The following is a 19,601-nucleotide window of genomic DNA, read 5'->3' on the forward strand; positions in this document are numbered from 1 at the left end:
GTTTTTTGGATTTTGTTTTTTATAATAATCATCCCAGTGATTGTCAGTTGGTTTCTCACTGTGATTTTGATTTGCATTTCCCTAATGACTAGTGATGTTGAGCATCTTTTCATGTGATTATTGGCCATTTATGTATCTTCTTTGGAGAAATGTCTGTTCAAGTCCTTTACCCATTTTTTAAAAAAAATTATTTATTTTTGGCTGCGTTGGGTCTTTGTTGCTGTGCACAGGCTTTCTCTAGTTGTGGCGAGCGGGGCCCACTCTTCGCTGTGGTGTGCAGGCTTCTCACTGTGGTGGCTTCTCTTGTTGCAGAGCGCGGGCTTCAGTAGTTATGGCACGCAGGCTCAGTAGTTGCGGTTTGCGGGCTGTAGAGCGCAGGCTCAGTAGTTGTGGCACTCAGGCTTAGTTGCTCCGCGGCATGTGGGATCTTCCCGGACTAGGGCTCGAACCCGTGTCCCCTGCATTGGCAGGTGGATTCTTAACCACTGTGCCACCAGGGAAGCCCTCTTCCCCCATTTTTGAATTGGGTTTGTTTTTGTTGCTGTTGAGTTATATATTCTGGATATTAATTGTTTATCAGATATATGATTTGCAAAAGAGGATAAATTAGGGAAGGGAACAGCAGGAAGGGAAAACAAGGGATGGATCTAGGTGAGAATATGAAGGAAGAATTGTCAAAATTTGGATTAAATAGCCATGTTTTAAGTCAGAACAGCTTGGAATTTTTAAGCAAGGAAGTTAAAATTATATTTGGTTCAAAGGTCTCTGGCCCTTTTTGACAGTTTCTCCCTTTCTGCCAGGGATCTCAGGGAGTTTGAACTTTGATGAGGAGGAGACTGATGGGGAGGAAGGAGAAGGGAAAAAACTAAGATCTCATTCATCCTCTTCAGAGGCAGAGAGACCCAGTTCTGCATCCAGCCAGAAGCCAGCCACAGTATGTAGCTCTGAAACTTCCTCCTCTGAGCTAATTTCACTGCTTCCTAAACATCTCCGGAATTTAAATGCCATTACTGGATGAAGGCTGCTTCAAAGAGTTAAGCTGGAAGTTACACTTAAAGTACACGACTCCCTAATTTCTTGTGTCTTGAACCAGCTTCTGTGAAGCCGTATCCCATTTTCATACTTTGCTGCTTCATTACTCCCAGTATTCGTATACCTATTTAACTTCTCAGAGTTCTTCCCTACCTTGTCAGAAGACTGAGACATATGGGTGAATCAGTAAGCTATTTTGTCCTTTAAGTGTTTCTCAAAGAGAATATGAGGTTTCCTGACCCAGCCGCCTACTGCTCACATGTGGCTGTTCTTTCAGGATACAGGAGCTTCCGGAACTGCAGCCCAGCACACTGATAATCAGCTGGGAGAAATAGAGAATTTAGAGGGCTTCGCATACAGTCCTGCCCCTCGAGGTGTCACAGTGAAGTGTCGGATAACTCGGGATAAAAAAGGAATGGATCGGGGGCTTTTCCCTACCTACTATATGCACTTGGAAAAGGATGAAAATCGGAAGGTATGAGAAGTGGGTCTTTTTTTTTTTTTTTTTTTTTTTGGGCTGTGTCAGGTCTTAGTTGTGGCACGTGGGCTCCAGGGTGTGTGGGCTCAGTAGTTGAGGCACTGGGCTTAGTTGCCCCGAGGCATGTGGGATCTTAGTTCCCCGACCAGGGATCGAACCTGCATCCCCTGCATTGGAAGGTGGATTCGCAACCACTGGACCACCAGGGAAGTCCTGAGAAGTGGTTCTTAAGACAGATCTTGAGATGGAGGGAAGAGTTCTGTGGGCTGGATCGTTGATGGTCTTACGATGGGGGGTGGGGATGGAGGAGCACCGGTATTCGACAGGAACTAGGTTGTACTTACTAGTTCCCAAGTGCTGTGTTCTCACTGTCTTCAAAGAGGTCATAGTCTAATAGTCAAAACCTACCCACCCCGCAAAGAGAAAGTTTTATCCAGAAGGTAAGAAGATGGAAGAGACTATTTGAATGTAATTATTTTTACCTCCATCCCTTTTTTGGGGTGGGGGAGTTTCCCATGTGCTCTTTGATTTTGATTTTGATTATGACAGTGTGGAAGAAAGAAGCGTTTAGGGAATAGAAGGAATTGGAAAAACAGAAAACATGCAAGTGGAATGTCTTGTTTTTCATCCTAGAAATTCTAATTTACTTTATACATAAATTTGAGGCAGTTAATACTTGCTAATGAACAATGTATTTTATAATACCAGGTCTAAGTGGATGATTTTAAGAGCCTAGAAATGTGGGCTTCCCTGGTGGCGCAGTGGTTGAGAGTCCGCCTGCCGATGGAGGGGACACGGGTTCGTGCCCCGGTCTGGGAAGATCCCACATGCCGCGGAGCGGCTAGGCCCGTGAGCCATGGCCGCTGAGCCTGCGTGTCCGGAGCCTGTGCTCCGCAACGGGAGAGGCCACAGCAGTGAGAGGCCCGCGTACCGCAAAAAAAAAAAAAAAAAAAAGAGCCTAGAAATGAGATGATGATAGTAGATATTAATGTTGTTATAACCACTGTCTACTGAGTGTTTACAATTACCAGGTGTGTGCTAAGTGCTTTATGTATATTATTACCTACAACCCTTATGACAACGCTGTAAGATAGGATTTCTTATCCCAGCTTAGGGAACACACTAGTGTGTGTTCCCCAGAACACACTAAGAAGTGGCAGAGCCAGATTGAAACCTGTATCTGTTGGATTCCAAAGTGCCCCCTCCCCTTAGTTACCGCCCTCTCCTGCTTCCTTATTATTGTCCAAGTTTAGGAGTGTCTGGGAAGGATGCATAAATACGACAGTACTCATATCACGGAAGTCACAGGAGTTTAGAACAACAACATACAAAATGCAGCAAGAAGCATCAGGAAAGCCGTTGAAGGGAGGATGGGAAGCACAGGGTCCAGGGTCCTGCCTCTTCCAAAGGTGGAAAGACTCTTACTCATGAAATTGGATGAAGCTTTTTAAAAAAGTCACTGGAGGCTTTAGGGATAAAGTTGTAAATAATGATATGGAGAATCAAGCTAGTGAATTTAGAAAAATTGTGCAGGAGGGAAACCTTGATAGTGAATTCTGAGAAGCATTATGAGGATTAGAAAAAGTGATGAGGACCCAGAGATTGGTCTTCTCCCAGAGAACCCCAAATGGCAGGTACACTGGTGCTACGATAGGGCATGGAGGCCCCTCGGGCCCGAGGCCACAGAGCTCGCGGGGTCAGGGCCGGGGGCAAGGATTGGCTACCCCTCACCCATCTGGGCCGCCTGGTCAGGGCTCTGGAGGAGACCCTTCTCTTCTGCTCATCCATCCGGGAATCCGAGACGACTGACTCTTCCCTGGAAGCATCCCTCCTTCAAGGATGAGGTTTTGACAATGATGAGAGCATAACCCCTTCTGCCCTGCGGCCCAGCGTCAAGGCATTTGTTGCTATTGGGGATTGCAGTGGACAGATGCTGGTCTGGGTGTTCAGTGCTTCAAGGAGATCACCACTGCCATCGTGAGGCCATCGTTCTGGCCAAGTTCTCCGTAGTCCTCATGTGGTGAGGCTACTGGGGGAACAGGATCGGTCAGCCCCAGACCATCCCTGCAGGCTGACCAGCCACTGTGGCTCTGGGCCGGTGCCTCTCATACTGCCCTTGGATACTGGCGTCATCCCAGCCGCTGTGCCCGAGAAGCTGGTGCTGGCCGGCGTGGACGATGCTGCACCTTGGCCAGGGGTTGCACCGTTGCCCTGGGCAGCTTTGCCAAGGCCACCTCTGTGCTGTCTCCAAGACCTAGGCTGCCTCACCCCCGAGCTCTGGAGGGAGACCATGTTCACTGACTGTCCCTGTCACGGGTTCACTGAGCATCCTGTAATGACCCACACCAAGTCTGCGTGCGGGAGACCCAGGCTCCAGCTGTGGCCACCACATCGTTTTTCTGCAAGAAAAGTCAAAGTGAATTAAACCTGTTTTTTTAAAAAACAAGACCCAGAGATGGACTGCTTGGTACATGATAGGCAGTTGCTAAATATTTGCTAACTAAATAGGTAGGACAAACATGGCAGTTCTCTTGAGTGCATTTTTTACTGAAAATGTTTTTCCTTTTCTAGATATTTCTTCTTGCAGGTAGAAAGCGGAAAAAGAGCAAAACATCCAACTACCTCATCTCCACTGACCCAACAGATCTGTCTCGTGAGGGGGAAAGTTATGTTGGCAAACTCAGGTGAGAGCAGCCTTGCATCCTGTCCTGCTCCTCTGGTGGTTTGACTCCTGTAGTTTCAGAACAGTCCATATCGGTTTTACAATGAGCCGGTCGATGTCATCTAAAAAAATAAAGTTAGTAGAAAGTCTAAGGCCCTTCCTTGTTTTAAGGCTAGATCTTTGAGAAAGCGATGATGACCCCTTGACCTTTGGAGAGTGGGCTGAGAGGCTGTCCCATACCTCTCCTAGCTTGTGTTTGTAAGGGAGAAAAATACAGATCATTGTGGTGGCTTTTTCTCTTGATTCTAGGTCCAACCTCATGGGGACCAAGTTTACAGTTTATGACCATGGTGTCAGCCCGGCCAAGGCCCAGGGTCTGGTAGAAAAGGCCTGTGTGCGGCAGGAGCTGGCCGCCGTCTGCTACGTGAGTGCCGCCTCCCGTTTCCTCAGCCTCCTGGCGTCCCAGCCCTGGGCTTGCAGTCCCCCTCCCAAGCTTGTTTCTGTATACTCGAGTTATTTACGAATTGCCAGGTTTAGCTGTATTTACTGTTTCAGCCGGCCCTCACTCATCTCCTCTTCTCTTTTCCCAATGCCGCCATGTTAACGCAGGCCTTTGTTACCCCTCACCCGTTGGCTAGCGGTTACCGTAAATTGGAAGCCGGTCTCTGCTTTCTGCCCTCTCGACCTGGTTCATCCTGTACAGCCGCTGCTGAGCGGTCCAGCTCCAGCTCGTGCTGCTCTTGTCCTGCTCCAAATCCTCTCAGGCTGCCCCTTGAGTCCAGAATCAAGCCTGGACACTGCACCTTTCCCTTCCGGCTCCCCGGGGGCACGCTTCCTGTGCGTTCCCGTCATTCTAGCGGCTCCTCTCATCCCTGCGCCCCACCTGAGAGCCTGCCCTGCCCCTCCTTGCCTCTGCCTGTCCACCAGCGTCAGCAGAGGGGTCTCTCCCGACACTAGATGTGCTTGATGCTCCCCTCGGTTCCCCGCGCTTTCTCTAGTGCCCCAGACTGCTTCTTCAGCACCATCCTTCTCTACCAGTTTGTAAAGTCCCATTCACTGCTGTCCACGTGAACACGGACCTGGCGCGTAGTGGGCATGTGAAGTTGTGGAGTCAAAGAAGCAAGAAGGAATTAACCCGACTCAGTTGTTCCTTTGATCCCAAAGTCTCAGCTTTCCATCGGTTGGAATTAATCTCATCACTTGATTCCCATGAGATTTTATCTAAGTGACTGAGAATCATTTGACTTAACACTTTATAATGTATAGATGTTTTCTCTTAGCTTCAGAATCAATTAAATATTTTACCTATGCATGACTTTGTGTGTATGTATATGAATACACATATATCCATGTATTTAATGTAGTTATTTTATTCATATATAATCTGCCTGGTTTGACGGGCATTTGATTTTTTTTATCTCCAGATACAGGTCCTATTTAATTTACACTGTAATTCTCACTCTATATCATATAGTGCCGTGTCCTCACTGGGAAATATATATTTATTGAAGATGACAAAATTGGACAGTTTGCTTATAATTTTCTGAAATTTCACTTAAAGCTAAAGAGTAAGAGTAGGGTTTCAAGCCTAGAGAGTGTTTTAAATTCAAATGTTCAAATTAGGTTTAAAAAGAGGAAACAGTCTTATTTTCCTGGGCTTGATTCTCCGTCTCTCTTTGTTTAACTACAGTGAAGTAATAGAATAGTGTTGAGCGCTCTCCATATTGTCCCCGTTTTACATGCCCAGGAGGGCCTTGCATTAAGAATGAGGTCTTGTGTGCTTCCCTGATGGCGTAGTGGTTAAGAATCCGCCTGCCAATGCAGGGGACACAGGTTCGATCCCTGGTCCGCGAAGATCCCACATGCCACGGAGCAACTAAGCCCATGCGCCACAACTACTGAGCCTGTGCTCTAGAGCCTGCGAGCCACAACTACTGAGCCCATGCGCTGCAACTACTGAGCCTGCACTGTAGAGCCTGCGAGCCACAACTGCTGAGCCCTTGTGCCACAACTACTGAAGCCCGTGTGCCTACAGCCTGTGCTCCACGACAAGAGAAGCCACCGCCATGAGAAGCCCACACACCACGACAAAGAGTAGCCCCCACTAGCCCCCACTAGCCACGCACAGCAACGAAGACCCAGTGCAGCCATAAATAAATAGATTGATAGATAGACAGATAGATAGACGCAGCCATAAATAGATAGATAGGTAGATCGATAGAAAGGCAATGCATGGTATTAAGAAAAAAAGAATGAGGCCTCATCTTCATTTCTGTTTCAAGTTCCTGTTTATTTCCCTCTCTTCCAGGAAACAAATGTACTCGGATTTAAAGGCCCGAGGAAAATGTCTGTGATCATCCCAGGGATGAATATGAATCATGAACGAATCCCATTTCAGCCACGAAATGTAAGTAAGAGCATATTTCATCAACAGAGGACTCTAACAACAAGACTGCGACACAGGCAAGATGAATAGAAAACAGTGTTGATTCCTCCCGAGCCCAGCCTGGAGTGGCCACTCTTCCTCAGGAGAGCCAGCCCTCCAGACCTCGGGGTAGGTGCTGTTGCTGACGTGGTTGATTTGCAACCACTGGGTCTGCAAAGAGAAACGCTAGTTATTCTATAAGAATCCAACAAAGCCGGCTTAGTTTGGGCTCTGTTTCTGTTTTACTTGCTGAAACGGAGGAAATAGGCCCCTGCTCTCCTTCCCGCCTCAGCAGCCTTGAGGGTGAGCGCTTTGCGATGGTCCTCAGCACACACCCCTCTCCTACAGGACCGCGAGAGCCTGCTTTCAAAGTGGCAGGACAAAGCCATGGAGAACTTGATCGAGCTGCACAACAAGTCCCCCGTCTGGAACGATGACACCCAGTCCTACGTCCTGAACTTCCACGGCCGGGTCACTCAGGCCTCTGTGAAGAACTTCCAGATAGTCCACGAAAATGACCGTAAGCCCCAGGAAGAGAGGTGTTCTGACAGGATTCGGAAATGAGCATTGCCCTTCATTGGTAGGAAGTTATACTCAGGAGAGCATGATTTAAGGAAGAAATGACCTCCTCGGAAAGACAGAGCTACAGTCTTGCAGTCAGCCGTCTGAGCCGCTGAGTTGAGGGCAGGAGCGTGTGAGGTCTCTTGTGGCAACCGGAGGAGTCCTGGGGGTGCTGCTCGGGGAGGCAGAGGCAGAGGCCCTTCCTCAGGAAAGGTTCATGCCCTTCCGGCCCCCCACCTGAGTTTGCGCTGCCCCCCCTTGCCCTTCCGGCTCCCCCGAGCTTGTGCTGCCCCTCCTTGCCCTTCCGGCCCCCCCCCGAGGTTGCGCTGCCCCCCAACTTGCCCTTTCCTGCTGGTCCGTGCAGGGAGCTGAGTGGAGTCGCAGTAGAGCCTTGGTCGTGCTCGGTAGGCACTCTCGGTCAGGCCTTTTTCCATCTTTCTAAGGGTTTCCCATTTTAAAGAGACCTATTTGGAGGATGTCTTCCTTACTTCCTGACGTCCCGATCTCTCTCTGCCTCTAGCTGACTACATAGTCATGCAGTTTGGACGTGTGGCCGACGACGTGTTCACCCTGGACTACAGCTACCCGCTGTGCGCGCTCCAGGCCTTTGCCATCGGGCTCTCCAGCTTCGACAGCAAGCTGGCCTGTGAATGACGGCCGAGCAGGCGCTGGGCCTTCTCTCTGCAGAGCTTCTGGAGCACGTAGCCGCCGCTCTTGCGCTTGCCCAGGACACGGAGAGTGACAGGCCCCCCTTTTGGAATGGTCCCTGAGAGTATGTATGTACCCGTGCACGGATGCACATACATGTGTGTACACATATCTGTACACACACACCCTTCTCAGGGTCTCACGGCCCTGGTCGGGGTCACAGCTTGACTCGGGTGAGAGCCTGTCCAGAGCTCACGGTGACTGTGAAGGCGCCGCCCAGCGGTCAGAATCCTGTGCTTGGAGACTTGCAGCCAGAGGCAGCTTCTCACACTTCAGTACTTGGGTCGCTTTTTTTGCAGAACTTTTCAGAGAGGGACGTTCCCTGAATTACCTTTAGTCTCCAGGTGTGCAGAGTTTTTCTGTAAGTGGGCGGCAGGCCGGTCCCGGCTGTAGGGTATCTCTGCCCCCTGTGGGCTTGGCCATCTTCCAGAACGGCCGTGTCATGAGAGCACCTGAGTGGGGACGGTGCCTCCAGGAAGTGCAGGCCTGTAGGTCGGATCTGAAGCGGCACCCGGCCTCATGCACTGTGACGTAGCCTTGTCTTTGCTTTGGCCACGGTGGTTTCCAGAGTGTCATTTACCGTTGGTGATCATTCCTCACCCATGGTGGGGGGGGCCCTGGGAGAAGCGCTCCTCTCTGCCGTCTCTGTGGGGGAGTGTGGTGCCCGTTCCCCAGAGCCAGCCACCGTCCCTCAGCTCGGGAGGCACCGTGTCACGGTCCCCCTTCCCTGAGGGCCGGCTGGCTGGCTGCAGGCTCAGAGTGGCTCTGGCCCAGTTTGTGATCAGTGATGCGAGCAATTTACGTACTTGTCTTAATCGCAGGGTGGGCTGCAAGCATAACCTCTAGAGGTGGCCTAGTCTGCTTACGACTGAGGGATTTGACAGAGGCCTTCACCACCTTCAGCCCAGGAGTGCGTCCCTGCTGGGTTACTGTGGAGCCGTTAGTGCAGACTCACCTGCAGCCCGCGTGGGAGGGGAGAGAACAGTGTGTGTGCAACTTGCCATTGTCGCTGCCCGGAGCGTTGAGGACCGGGCCTGGCTGGCAGAGCTCGGGCCTCTCTTCTTGGCTTAAGTGTCATCAGCCCCTGAGGCCTGGTTCATCCTTGGCGGATCACGTCCTGTCACTTTTCCTCACAGACTGTAAGAGTTTTGCTAAGTCGTTCCGATTGTTAGCCTCTCCCCACAAATCACACGGCTCTGCTGCTAGCTCCCGGCCTCCGCGTGCATCCGAGTCCTGAGGATCCAGGAACACTGCGAGCTCTGCATTGGCGTCGGTCACCTCCCAGGCCTTGTGGCCAGCCAAGCTGTCTGCCAGCCTGGGGCCAGGCATCGGCGCCTTGCACTTCGTCCCGTCCCTTCTGTGGACTTCCTTTCTGTCCCTGCTTCCTATCCCTGCTCCACATCAAATAGCAGCGGGAAGGAGAGAGACCCGGGGGATGAGCAGACCCGCGGCTCACCCCACGGGTAAGTCCCACCCGCTCTGCCCTGACACGGCTGCTTCCCCTCAAGTGCCTCACTCATCAGGTGCCCGCCAGGCGCGCGGGACCACCGGCCTGACACTGAAAATGGAAGGCTGTTCACTCGTCTCCTGTTGGAGAATATGCAGTGTCTGGGGAAGGGGGCCCGGGGGGGACTGGATCTGGCCCTGCTTCCTCCTACCCGCTCTGGTGCAGACACACACCCCGGCTTCACATCCTTCTTGCTTGATCGTGCAGGTGACCGGTTTCACATGAATCATATTTATACCTTTTGTACGCTACAGAAATAAAAGGGATTTATATAAAAACATGAGTGTTGCCATTCTTTTTTCAGACTCCTGTCCCTCGCATGCCTCCTACCGTCCTGTTCTGTCACAATAATTCCATCGCTTGGCAGCAGCGAACCAGTCAGTTCTTTGAAGCCAAGTGGGTGTCACCGAAGTTTTCATCCAGGTAAGCAGGGTCTGCAGACTCAGGGATCTGCGTCCTGGAGACTGTAGACTCACGTGTGTGCGACGCTGAGAGTGTCCTGGGCAGGTGCCGGAGCTGAGGCTGAGCAGGGGTGCCAGAGGGCAGCCTCCTGCACCGGTCAGCCTCCTGGGTCAGCTGCATTGGTGTTGCTTCCTGATTCAGCCGCAGAGCAAATTAAATACCTGATAGTGACAGAGACCCCACGTCTTACCTCTAAGTGTTCACATTTAAAGCTTCCCTATACGGACAAGTCGAGAAAAGTGTGTTCACAAGTCTTGCTGAGGCCTTCCTGCTCTGGGTGTCATGGGGATGGACGAGTGGCGTGGAAGGAAGCGGGAAGAGCCCAAAGGGCAGGACGAGAGCCGGAGTCGGTCTCATTTCTGTGGCTTGGCTTCTCTTCCACGTGTTATTTGCAACACAGTTTTATACACTTTTCAGTGGCCAGGAATATCAATGGTCGTTGATACGAAAGACACCAGCAAGTGGTGTTTAAACGTCTAAGCAACAGGACTGCAAAAAGCTCTTTTTGATTAGAAGGTTAGTAGGTGAGAAAAAGGAATGAATGAGAATCAGTTCCCTTCCTTTCTGTTTCTTTCTCTTTTTTGGCTTGTGGGATGTTAGTTCCCCAGTCAGGGATCGAACCCATGCCCCCTGCATTGGGAGTGCGGGGCCCTAATCACTGGACCGCCAGGGAATTCCCAATATCCCTTCCTTTAGACAGCAGCACGGGTGCAGAAATAAAGTGACGGTTCAACTCAGAGTCCCTGGGTTCTGGCCCTTTTCCTGCCAGTGATTTGCCAACGTGCGCCCTCTGTAGATGGAGAGGTTTTGAGTTACCTGATCTCCTGTTCCTGAGTGATAAGAGTGCTGGCAGCCACCCGGAATTCCCGAGTGTGTTGTTTTTGTTTGTTTGTTTTTTGCGGTACGCTGGCCTCTCACTGTTGTGGCCTCTCCCGTTGCGGAGCACAGGCTCTGGAAGCGCAGGCTCAGCGGCCATGGCTCACAGGCCCAGCTGCTCCGCGGCACGTGGGATCTTCCCGAACCGGGGCACGAACCCGTGTCCCCTTCATCGGCAGGCGGACTCTCAACCACTGCGCCACCAGGGAAGCCCCCCGAGTGTGTTTTGAATCGAGGTCTCTGCTTCTCTCCTGGACAGCTACGTGCTGTTCGTAGCTGGAGAGGCCTGGGGAGGAGCCCCTGGAGGCTGGAGCCAAGGGCCTAGAGAGGGGAGACTGGAATGGCGGGAGCGCGCCCCGGGGGAGGGCGTGGCCGCGCTGAGGAAGCCGCCCCTCCCAACCGCAGGCTGCATCTTGCTCCACAGAGAAAACTTGGGGGCGTTGCGAGCTGCCCCCTCCGCAGAGTGGCTCCTGCCTGTGTGCTCGCGCCACGTGTGCCACGCCTCCAGCGTGGTCCTCCTAAACTTCCCCACGTAGATCCCCGCCGGGGGCTCGCCCAGGACTGGTTAGATTCTGCCCCGCCCCTCACACATTTCTTGGCCAGGTGCATGTGGGCTAGTTTTGCCCCTCTCGCCGCTTCGGTCTCCTAGCTATTGTAGTCAGTGTGTACCCTTCACAGGTCCTACAACTCTTCCCTCTCCAAAAACCGGGGTGCGGGCATGGGGATGCCGCGGTCAGTGCGGTTTTCAGGCAAGCTCTCCCAAAACCGCGGGCAGCTCCCTGGCACCACCTACTGACCCAGGGGGCACATTACAAGTGCATTAACACGATGAGCGCAGGTTCTGCAACCCAGATGAGGCGACTTCACAGTGGCCCCTGTTGTCATGACTCTCTTGAAGGTCTGGGAACAGTAGTATTTGTGGAGTGTAGAAAGTGGAGGAATTCCAGGCAGAACGCGTGGGCTCTGGCCCCAAATGCCTAGGCATTTGGTGTAGGAGAGGGGCAAATATCAATATTATTTTTATTAATGTTTTAAGATGGGATAATGCATTTTGGTTGACTTTTTTAGCCACGCAGTTATGCAAAATGGTTTATAAATGCTCATAAAGCAATTTAAGGTGGTTTTCCAGGGACTCTGGTGAGAGGAAAGAAGAACAGCATGGCTTTACTGGGTAACTAAACATACCCTGCGTTCTGGTCTCAGGCCTGAGCCTACCTCACCTTCCTGACTTTGTACCCATCTCTCCTTTCCTACTTGAAGGGACAGCCTAGGCAAAACAAACAAACAAAGCAAAACAACAAGAAAAGTAGCCCTGATGTTAATGGAAGTTTCTGAAATATTCCAAATATGAAAGGGGCCTCCATGGTTTTCTCTGGCTCTGCCAGGTCCTTTGTTCCATCAGGCCCAAGCTCCTCTGCAGGGCAAGGCTGAGGCCCGGGAGGCCAGGTGCAATAAGAGTGTGCCACGTAGACGGTAGAGCTGGTGGGCCAGGGTGGCAGTGGGACTTTTCCTGGTCTGTTCCAACCTTTTATTACACATTTTGGTATAATATAGTGCTTCTCAAGCCTCAGGGTTTTAACATCTGGTTAAGCACTATCTACCCAGATTCCGTCCCTTGTGATTTTCAAGGCCTCCAAGAATAGTCAGTAGTTCTCTCTCTGCCATAGTCTGGGGGCAGGAAGGTCAGGAAGGAAGGACGGTCTGAGACGAAAGGAGGGTGACAGGCAGAGGGAGGCTGGCAGTTAGATCAAGATTTTAAGAGTGGGTTTAAATGCAATTTTTAGGGTACTGATGCATGCTCAGGACAGACTCCATCAGGGTAAGATAGAAGGATGTCCCTAAAAATACGTCCTGATTTTACCTTTGGTCAGTCTCCTGTGATTCTGTATCAGAGAGAGAGAGAGATACAGATTTTAAATAGTAATAATTTCATATTATTTAAAACACTTTTTAAGATTATACAATTAAAGCCTCCTCCCGTATCTGTCCCCTTCTTGTTTCCCTTGCCCTGTACTCTTAGAGTTGACCACTTTTCGTTTCCAATGTATCTTTCCAGTATTTCTCTATGCAAAAATGTATTTCTAATTTCCCACTCTCTGTGCACAAAAGGTAGCATACTATATACTTGGTTCAGTAGCTTGCTTTTTTTTTTGTTCCTTTGGCTGTGCCATGTGGCACGTGGGATCTTGGTTTCCCGACCAGGGATGAAGCCCCCACCCCTGCAGTGGAAGCACGAGTCTTAACCACTGGACCGCCAGGGAATGCCCACACCTTTATGATTGGTGTCTCCACAGTCCTCAGTTTGCCCCTTCGCAGGTGTTATCTACCTGCCTGCCAAGCATCTCCTTTTGGATGGTCGACAGCTGTGCTCTCCAACACCATCGCCACTAGTCACATGGAACTATTAATTAAAATTCAGTCAACTAGCTGCATTTCAAGGTCTCAGAAGCCATATGTGGCTCATGCCTACCATACTGGACAGCACGGATAAAGAACACTTCATCATTCCAGAATGTTCTGTCGGAGAATGTGGGTCCACAGAAATCTCAACTTTGGGTTCCAAAAATGTAACCCTCTTCTCACCAGGTGTCATTCCCTGGGGAAGTTGTGCTTGTCCCACTTCCCCATCAGAATGTCAGTAGCTTGGGGGCAGGGCTGTGACGTTTCTGTTCATCCCTAGTGCCTACCTACCTGGCGCAGTGCCAAGGACATCACACATGTTCAGTCAACGTGAGATGGAAACATGAGTGATAGGAGACTGAGGCCCAGACTCTAAGGGTCCCCAAGGTCGTAATTAGTATCGGCCGAGCTGTTGTTTGAACCTGGGTTAGTTTAATTCCCCAGTAAGGACATAATATGTGACTTTTGTTAACTTTCATTTTCAAAATTTTGTACCAGAGTCACTGAAAATGAAACTTTTAACGATTAGACTGGAGGAAGCCTTTCCCCCCTTTTGATTTTTTCCAGGAAGCTCCTGGATATCCAGACCCTAAAGACCCCCTGGGACGCTCAGAGAAATTCTGAGAACTGTACGGAGAAGCCTTCACCCTCTGGGCTCCAGAAACCAAGAGTTTTGTGTCAGTCTGGAAATACACTGAATTAGTTTGCTCAGGGTGCCATAACAAAGTACCACAGACTGGGTGGCTTGAACAGAAATTTATTTCTCACAGTTCTGGAGGCTAGAAGTCCAAGATCAAGGTGTAGGCAGGTTTGGTTTCTCCTGAGGCCTCTCTCCGTGGCCTACAGATGGCCATCCTCTCCCTGTGTCCTCTGTGAGAAGTCTGTGTCCTAATCTCTCTTATAAGGAGGATTAGGGTGGACCCTAATCTAGGCAGATTGGATTAGGGCCCATCCTAAAGGCCTCAATTTAACTTAATCACCTCTTTAATACATCTGCAGATCCAGTCACATTCTGAAGTACTGGGGATTAGGGCTTCAACATAAGGCATTGGGGGGTGGGGTGAGGAGGACAGGTCAGCCCCAGCACACACTGCCCCCTAGAGGGTAGACCTGGAGTCTATTCTTGTCCACATTTCTCTTGGATGAAGAGACAACAATTAATATGATGCTTTTCAAATCACAGACTGCTTTTATTCTATAGATGAAATGAAAGACTCCAGCTTTGATAAAGGTTGGTCTGTGTTGTCGTTCAAAACACAAGATGCAGTTCAGATGGTATGGAGTGAAGAGTCTTCTTAAGGAAAAAAAAGCAAATAGAGGGAATTCCGTGGCGGTCCAGTTCTTAGGACTGCACTTTCACTGCCCAGGACGTGGGTTCAATCCCTGGTCAGCAAGCTGTGTGGCACAGCCGGAAAAAGAAAGAAAGAAGGAAAGAAGGAAGTACAGCGTGCGTGGGTTGAAAAGAACAGGACCTGGAGTTACAGTGACCATACCCCAGCACCGAGTCAGCTGCATCCTACTTCTGAAGCCCAGGAAGAGGGGGCATGCTTTGGGGATATTTCAAGAGCAATATATTTCCTTTTACCTAAAGCCTAGGAAATAATCCTTCCTGGATTCTGCCCTTGTTAACTTCTTATTAGGCTATTAAATCCAGTTGTGGGTGTTGGTTTTTGTTTTAAGATGTGGAAAAAGTAGGGCAGGGTTAGATATATAGTTCCAGTCACATCCCACCCCTTACCCCCCCACCCAATTATAAAAGAAGTACAAGTTTGTTATAGAAAATAGAGAACAAAAAAATGAGAAAGAGGAGCTTCCCTGGTGGCGCAGTGGTTAAGAATCCGCCTGCCAATGCAGGGGACACGGTTTCGAGCCCTGGTCCGGGAAGATCCCACATGCGCGGAGCAACTAAGCCCGTGCGCCACAGCTACTGAGCCTGCGCTCTAGAGCCCGTGAGCCACAACTACTGAGCCCACGTGCCACAACTACTGAAGCCCGGACGCCTAGAGCCCGTGCTCTGCAACAAGAGAAGCCACTGCAATGAGAAGCCCGCGCACCGCAACAAATAGTAGCCCCCTCTCGCAGCAACTAGAGAAAGCCTGTGCACAGCAACGAAGACCCAACGCAGCCAAAAATAAATAAATTTAATTAATTTTTAAAAAATGAGAAAGAAGACCCCTTAATCTTCAACCTGTCAGAGATACTCACTGTAAGATTCTTTTCCATTTATTTTTCAAAAGCAGGACACAGCATTGTAAATCAGCTATACTCTAATATAAAATAAAAATTAAAAAAAAAAAACAAAAACAGGATTGGGACTTCCCTAGCCGTTCTGTGGTTAGAACTCCGTGCTTCCACTGCAGGGGGCATGGGTTCGGTCCCCGTGGGGGAACTAAGATCCCACATGCCGCACGGTGTGGCCTAAATAAATAAATAAAACAGGATCATCCTGTATACATTTTTTATTTTTATTTATTTATATTTATTTATTTATGTTTGCGGTACACGGGCCTCTCACTGCTGTGGCCTCTCCCGTTGCGGAGCACGGGCTCCGGACGCGCAGGCTCAGCGGCCATGGCTCACGGGCCCAGCCGCTCTGCGGCATGTGGGATCTTCCCGGACCGGGGCACGAACCCGTGTCCCCTGCATCGGCAGGCAGACTCTCAACCACTGCGCCACCAGGGAAGCCCTACACTGTTTTTTTTTTTTTTTTTTTTTTTTGCAGTACGTAGGCCCCTCACTGTCGTGGCCTCTACCGCTGCGGAGCACAGGCTCTGGACACGCAGGCTTCGCGGCCATGGCTCACAGGCCCAGCCGCTCCGCGGCATGTGGGATCTTCCCACACCCGGGCACGAACCCACGTCCCCTGCATCAGCAGGCGGACTCTCAACCACTGCGCCACCAGGGAAGCCCTACACTGTTTTTAAAATCTGCTTTTCCACCTATTATATCATGCACACTTGTCTGGTTTATTTTTTAAAATCTTATTAATCACTCTAAAGAATTCTATCACGTGGATGTGGCTGAATTTGTTTAATACGGTATCATATGGATAATTTATGATGATGTGGGTTGAAAAAAATTTATTAAAGGAATGGAAATAATACCAAACGACACATGATAAAAGTAATTAATATGATTTTTGATTTTGGAGAATAAACAACACAAATAGCTTCCACACATCAAACCCAGCTCTGACCACACCTGTGCCGTCTTCTTTCTGCACAACTTTCATGAAGCTCGACCAGGATCCATTTGTCGTTCCGGGTAAAGTTGCTGGGATCACGAGGAAGTGAGGTGAGGTGAGGTGTGGATTTTATGGTGTAATTTGAGGGGAGCCATGTGCATCTCTCTAGCTCTATCCAGACATGAAATATTTCCACCAAGAGATTCATTCCTGAAGGTCAACAAATGAGTCCTGTCTCTTGAGAAATGTAAATATCCCTGAAAGGGCAGGCACGTGTGTAAGATCACTGTCTGTCTTTCACCTTCGGGACTTCTAAGAAGTTTCCTTTATCCAGAGTGACCTCCACAGCTTGGGAACGGGAGATAGCTAAAGGCACAGAGCTCTCTAGAAGCCTGTGGGAGGCTGAGGTTCTGACCCTTTATGGTCTTGGATAGTTAGGGTCTGGGGGAATAAGCCGGTCTGATCTCCAGATACCCTCTCGGCAGCGTGTGCTGCTTTCCTGTCTCCAAGGGACTCCGTCCTACCTTCCTCCCACCCCTCTGAGCCCAGCTGGACTGACCCTCCAATCCAACATAGTCCTGCCTTTCTTTGAGTTCTTATCTTTGCTAATGGTACCACCAGTCGTTCAGCTGTCAAAGTTCTGTGATTTTTGTCTCCTCTCTCACCTCACAGCCAACTTAGTCACCATTTCTGTTGACTTTGCTTCTAGACTATTTCCTGGACCCCTTCCCTCATCCTCAGCCTCAGGACCACTACCCTGACTCTCCAATCCAGCCCTAACACCTGCAGTCCAGTCGAGGGGGGTCTTTCTGATGGAGGTGCCGATTTTGTCACACTTGTGTCCCAAGGGCCCTTTGGATGCCCCCTCTTCAGCACGGGATACAGTGATCTTCACAACTGGCACTGCTGCTGTAATCCATCCTCCCCGCCTCCTGTTCTCCAGCCACACCAGCTTACTAGACTTTTCCTAAACTCCCCTAGTGTACAGGCTACCAGCCTTAGTGAGTCTTCCAGACTCAATTCAGCGAACTCTCATTTATCCTTCAAGAGCTAGAGTACGTCGCCTCTGCAACCTGGATTTCACTGTGCATTTCCTGGGGTTCCCCTATGGTGCTCAAAGCTCACGGACACAACAAATGGTTGTTACGCTAAGTAGCCAGTGCTTACCGTTTGTGTGTCATTCGGTGCCTGCACACTGTCCTGCGCTGCAGACTTTACATGTGGAGGAGGTGTGACCAAGCCCTGACGAGACCCATCATTTAACAAGCAGACCAGAATTTATATCCAAATGAGACCTGCTTCCTTCAGTCTTCACCTTAAGAGATTGGATACTTTGTCCAGTGATGCTGTGATCACTCAAAACACCTTTGGAACACCCCTCTTGGAAACAACTTCAGCACTTATAGCACTTCAAGATCCTCTGTGGTAGTAGGTTTCTGGTTTTTTTTTTTTTCTTTTTTGGTTTTAACTTAACATTTATTACGCATTTATCTATCCCAGGCACCAAGCTGGAGCTGGGTGAAAGATAAGATAAATTGGACATTTACTGTGTCTCCAAGGAAGTTTCTGTTTGGTAAGGGAGATAAGATCTGGACCCCAGGACAATACAGGGTTAAGTGATAAGGCTGAGGTTGGATCTGATTTTTGGAAAAGGGCAGAAGTCCTTTGGTTTCAACTTCCCAACAAGGTGGATTGACAGGGGTATGTGATTACACCCTGCATTAAGCCAGTGTGTTCTGAAGACTTCCAAACAGAAGCCCAGTGATACAGCCCAAATGCGATACAGTGATCTCCACAACTGGCACCGCTGTTGTAATCCATCACGAGACTAAACCCACCTGGCGTGTTTAAGACCCGGACTCCCCACTTTCTGGCGATGCTCCTCCACAGACCGAGTTTTCCCAGCTAAATAGAAAGCTCTGGAAGGGCAGGTGCTGAGGTCTTCTCCTTCACTATTTTCACAGTGTCTGGTGGGCGCATAACAGATGTGGGATAAGTATTAGACGCGTCTCCTGCCGCGCCACACGCCCGTCACTTCGGGCATCCTCTCCCCACGTGCGCCGCTCTCCGCGGTGACAGCGTCGCAGGTCCGCGCGGGGCGGAAGGGAACGGCTGAAAGGAACGTGCGGGGAGGGCACGCATGTGTGCGCGGAGCTCCTGCGTCCTGGGCCCGGGAGCGGGGTCCCCGGTGGGCACCGCGGGGAAGGGAGCAGCTGCCCGCGCGCCGGACGTCCGCCCTCGACCGTCCTTTTGGGGCCGGCGCGGAGGGAGAGGCGTGCTGGCGGCCGGGCGCGAGGCCAGAGGCCGGCCCGCGGGTCAGGGGGAAGGGTTCCGGCCTCGGCCGAGAGCGGGGGGCTGGCCAGGACCGGCGGGAAGCCGGGCCAGGGGAGGAGGAAGAGAGTCTGGGCCGAGATCAAAGGGGAAGCACGTGTGCGGGGCGGCGGCCGAAGCTGGAGCAGGACGCCGAGGTCGCAGCCTAGTCCCCGCGGCCGCCCCCCGCCGGCGCCGCCCGCCCCGCGCCCGCGGCCCCTCCCCGCGTCCCAGTCTCCTCCCCGAGGGCTCGGGGCCGGGCCGCCACTCCCTCCAGCTCCCGCCCTCGGCCGCGCGCATCTCATTCCAGCCCTCATTCCTCACATTCCAGGCTTCCTCCTTTCAAACCCCAGGCCGGGGGCGGGGAGGGCCCGCAGCTCCCGGCTCCGCCGTGCGGCCGCGTCCCCCAGGTGAGTGGCCCCGGCGCCGCGCCCCTCTGCCGCTCCCCTGGCGCTCTCTTCTTCCGGCCTTGGACCTGCGCTCCGGGCCCGCCTTGCCCCCCCTCCGACTTCCCTCCCTTCCGCCCTCCTGCGCGCGCTCGGTTCCCCCGGCTCCCTTCCTCTCCCGTTGACTCACCCCGCCAGGAATAGGGATCGCCCGTGCTTTCCCGTCAGTCCCCTTCTGGGAAAACTCCTCCCTCCGCGAGCCCCGCTCCGCCCGGCTCCGCGCACCGGCCACCGCGCGCCGGACCCCGCGCACCGACTACCGTGCACCGGGCACCGCGCACCGAGTACCGCGCGCCGGCGCGACGACCTGGGCTCGGGGCGGCGCGGGGTCGGCTCCGTCCCGCGACCCGCCTTCCTCCCCGCCCAGCCGATCGGCCCCGGTTCCGGAGCCCGGGTCTCCGGTCGCTGACCCCCCGTTGTCCCTGCAGCGCCCTCGCCGGCCTCCCGGGACCTCAGCGGAGCCGCGGCTGGAAGAGCGGCGCCGGGGCGGACTCCGCGGGACTGGCCCCGCGCGCCCGCCCACCTCCCCGCACCCTGGGACCGGTAAGGC

At 51.7% G+C, this 19,601-nt stretch overlaps 1 protein-coding gene and 1 pseudogene across 5 annotated transcripts in view; both read left to right on the forward strand.

Moving 5' to 3' along the window:
• The window catches only part of TULP3 (TUB like protein 3), a 51,344-nt gene extending 41,693 nt beyond the window's left edge, over positions 1-9,651 (forward strand). For all 5 annotated transcript variants that reach the window (XM_067756136.1, XM_067756132.1, XM_067756133.1 and 2 more), the window contains 7 exons: positions 801-934; positions 1,310-1,507; positions 4,082-4,194; positions 4,482-4,596; positions 6,481-6,579; positions 6,946-7,117; positions 7,679-9,651. In XM_067756136.1, coding sequence (XP_067612237.1) covers positions 801-934; positions 1,310-1,507; positions 4,082-4,194; positions 4,482-4,596; positions 6,481-6,579; positions 6,946-7,117; positions 7,679-7,812 — 965 coding nt within the window. In that variant the 3' untranslated portion in view covers positions 7,813-9,651. The remainder of the gene's footprint in view (positions 1-800; positions 935-1,309; positions 1,508-4,081; positions 4,195-4,481; positions 4,597-6,480; positions 6,580-6,945; positions 7,118-7,678) is intronic.
• Positions 1,812-4,075, forward strand: LOC137202666 (small ribosomal subunit protein uS5-like; annotated as a pseudogene).
• Positions 9,652-19,601: the final 9,950 nt, after the last annotated feature.

Source organism: Pseudorca crassidens, chromosome 11 (genome assembly GCF_039906515.1).
Source record: "Pseudorca crassidens isolate mPseCra1 chromosome 11, mPseCra1.hap1, whole genome shotgun sequence".
In the NCBI taxonomy this organism is placed as follows: domain Eukaryota; kingdom Metazoa; phylum Chordata; class Mammalia; order Artiodactyla; family Delphinidae; genus Pseudorca; species Pseudorca crassidens.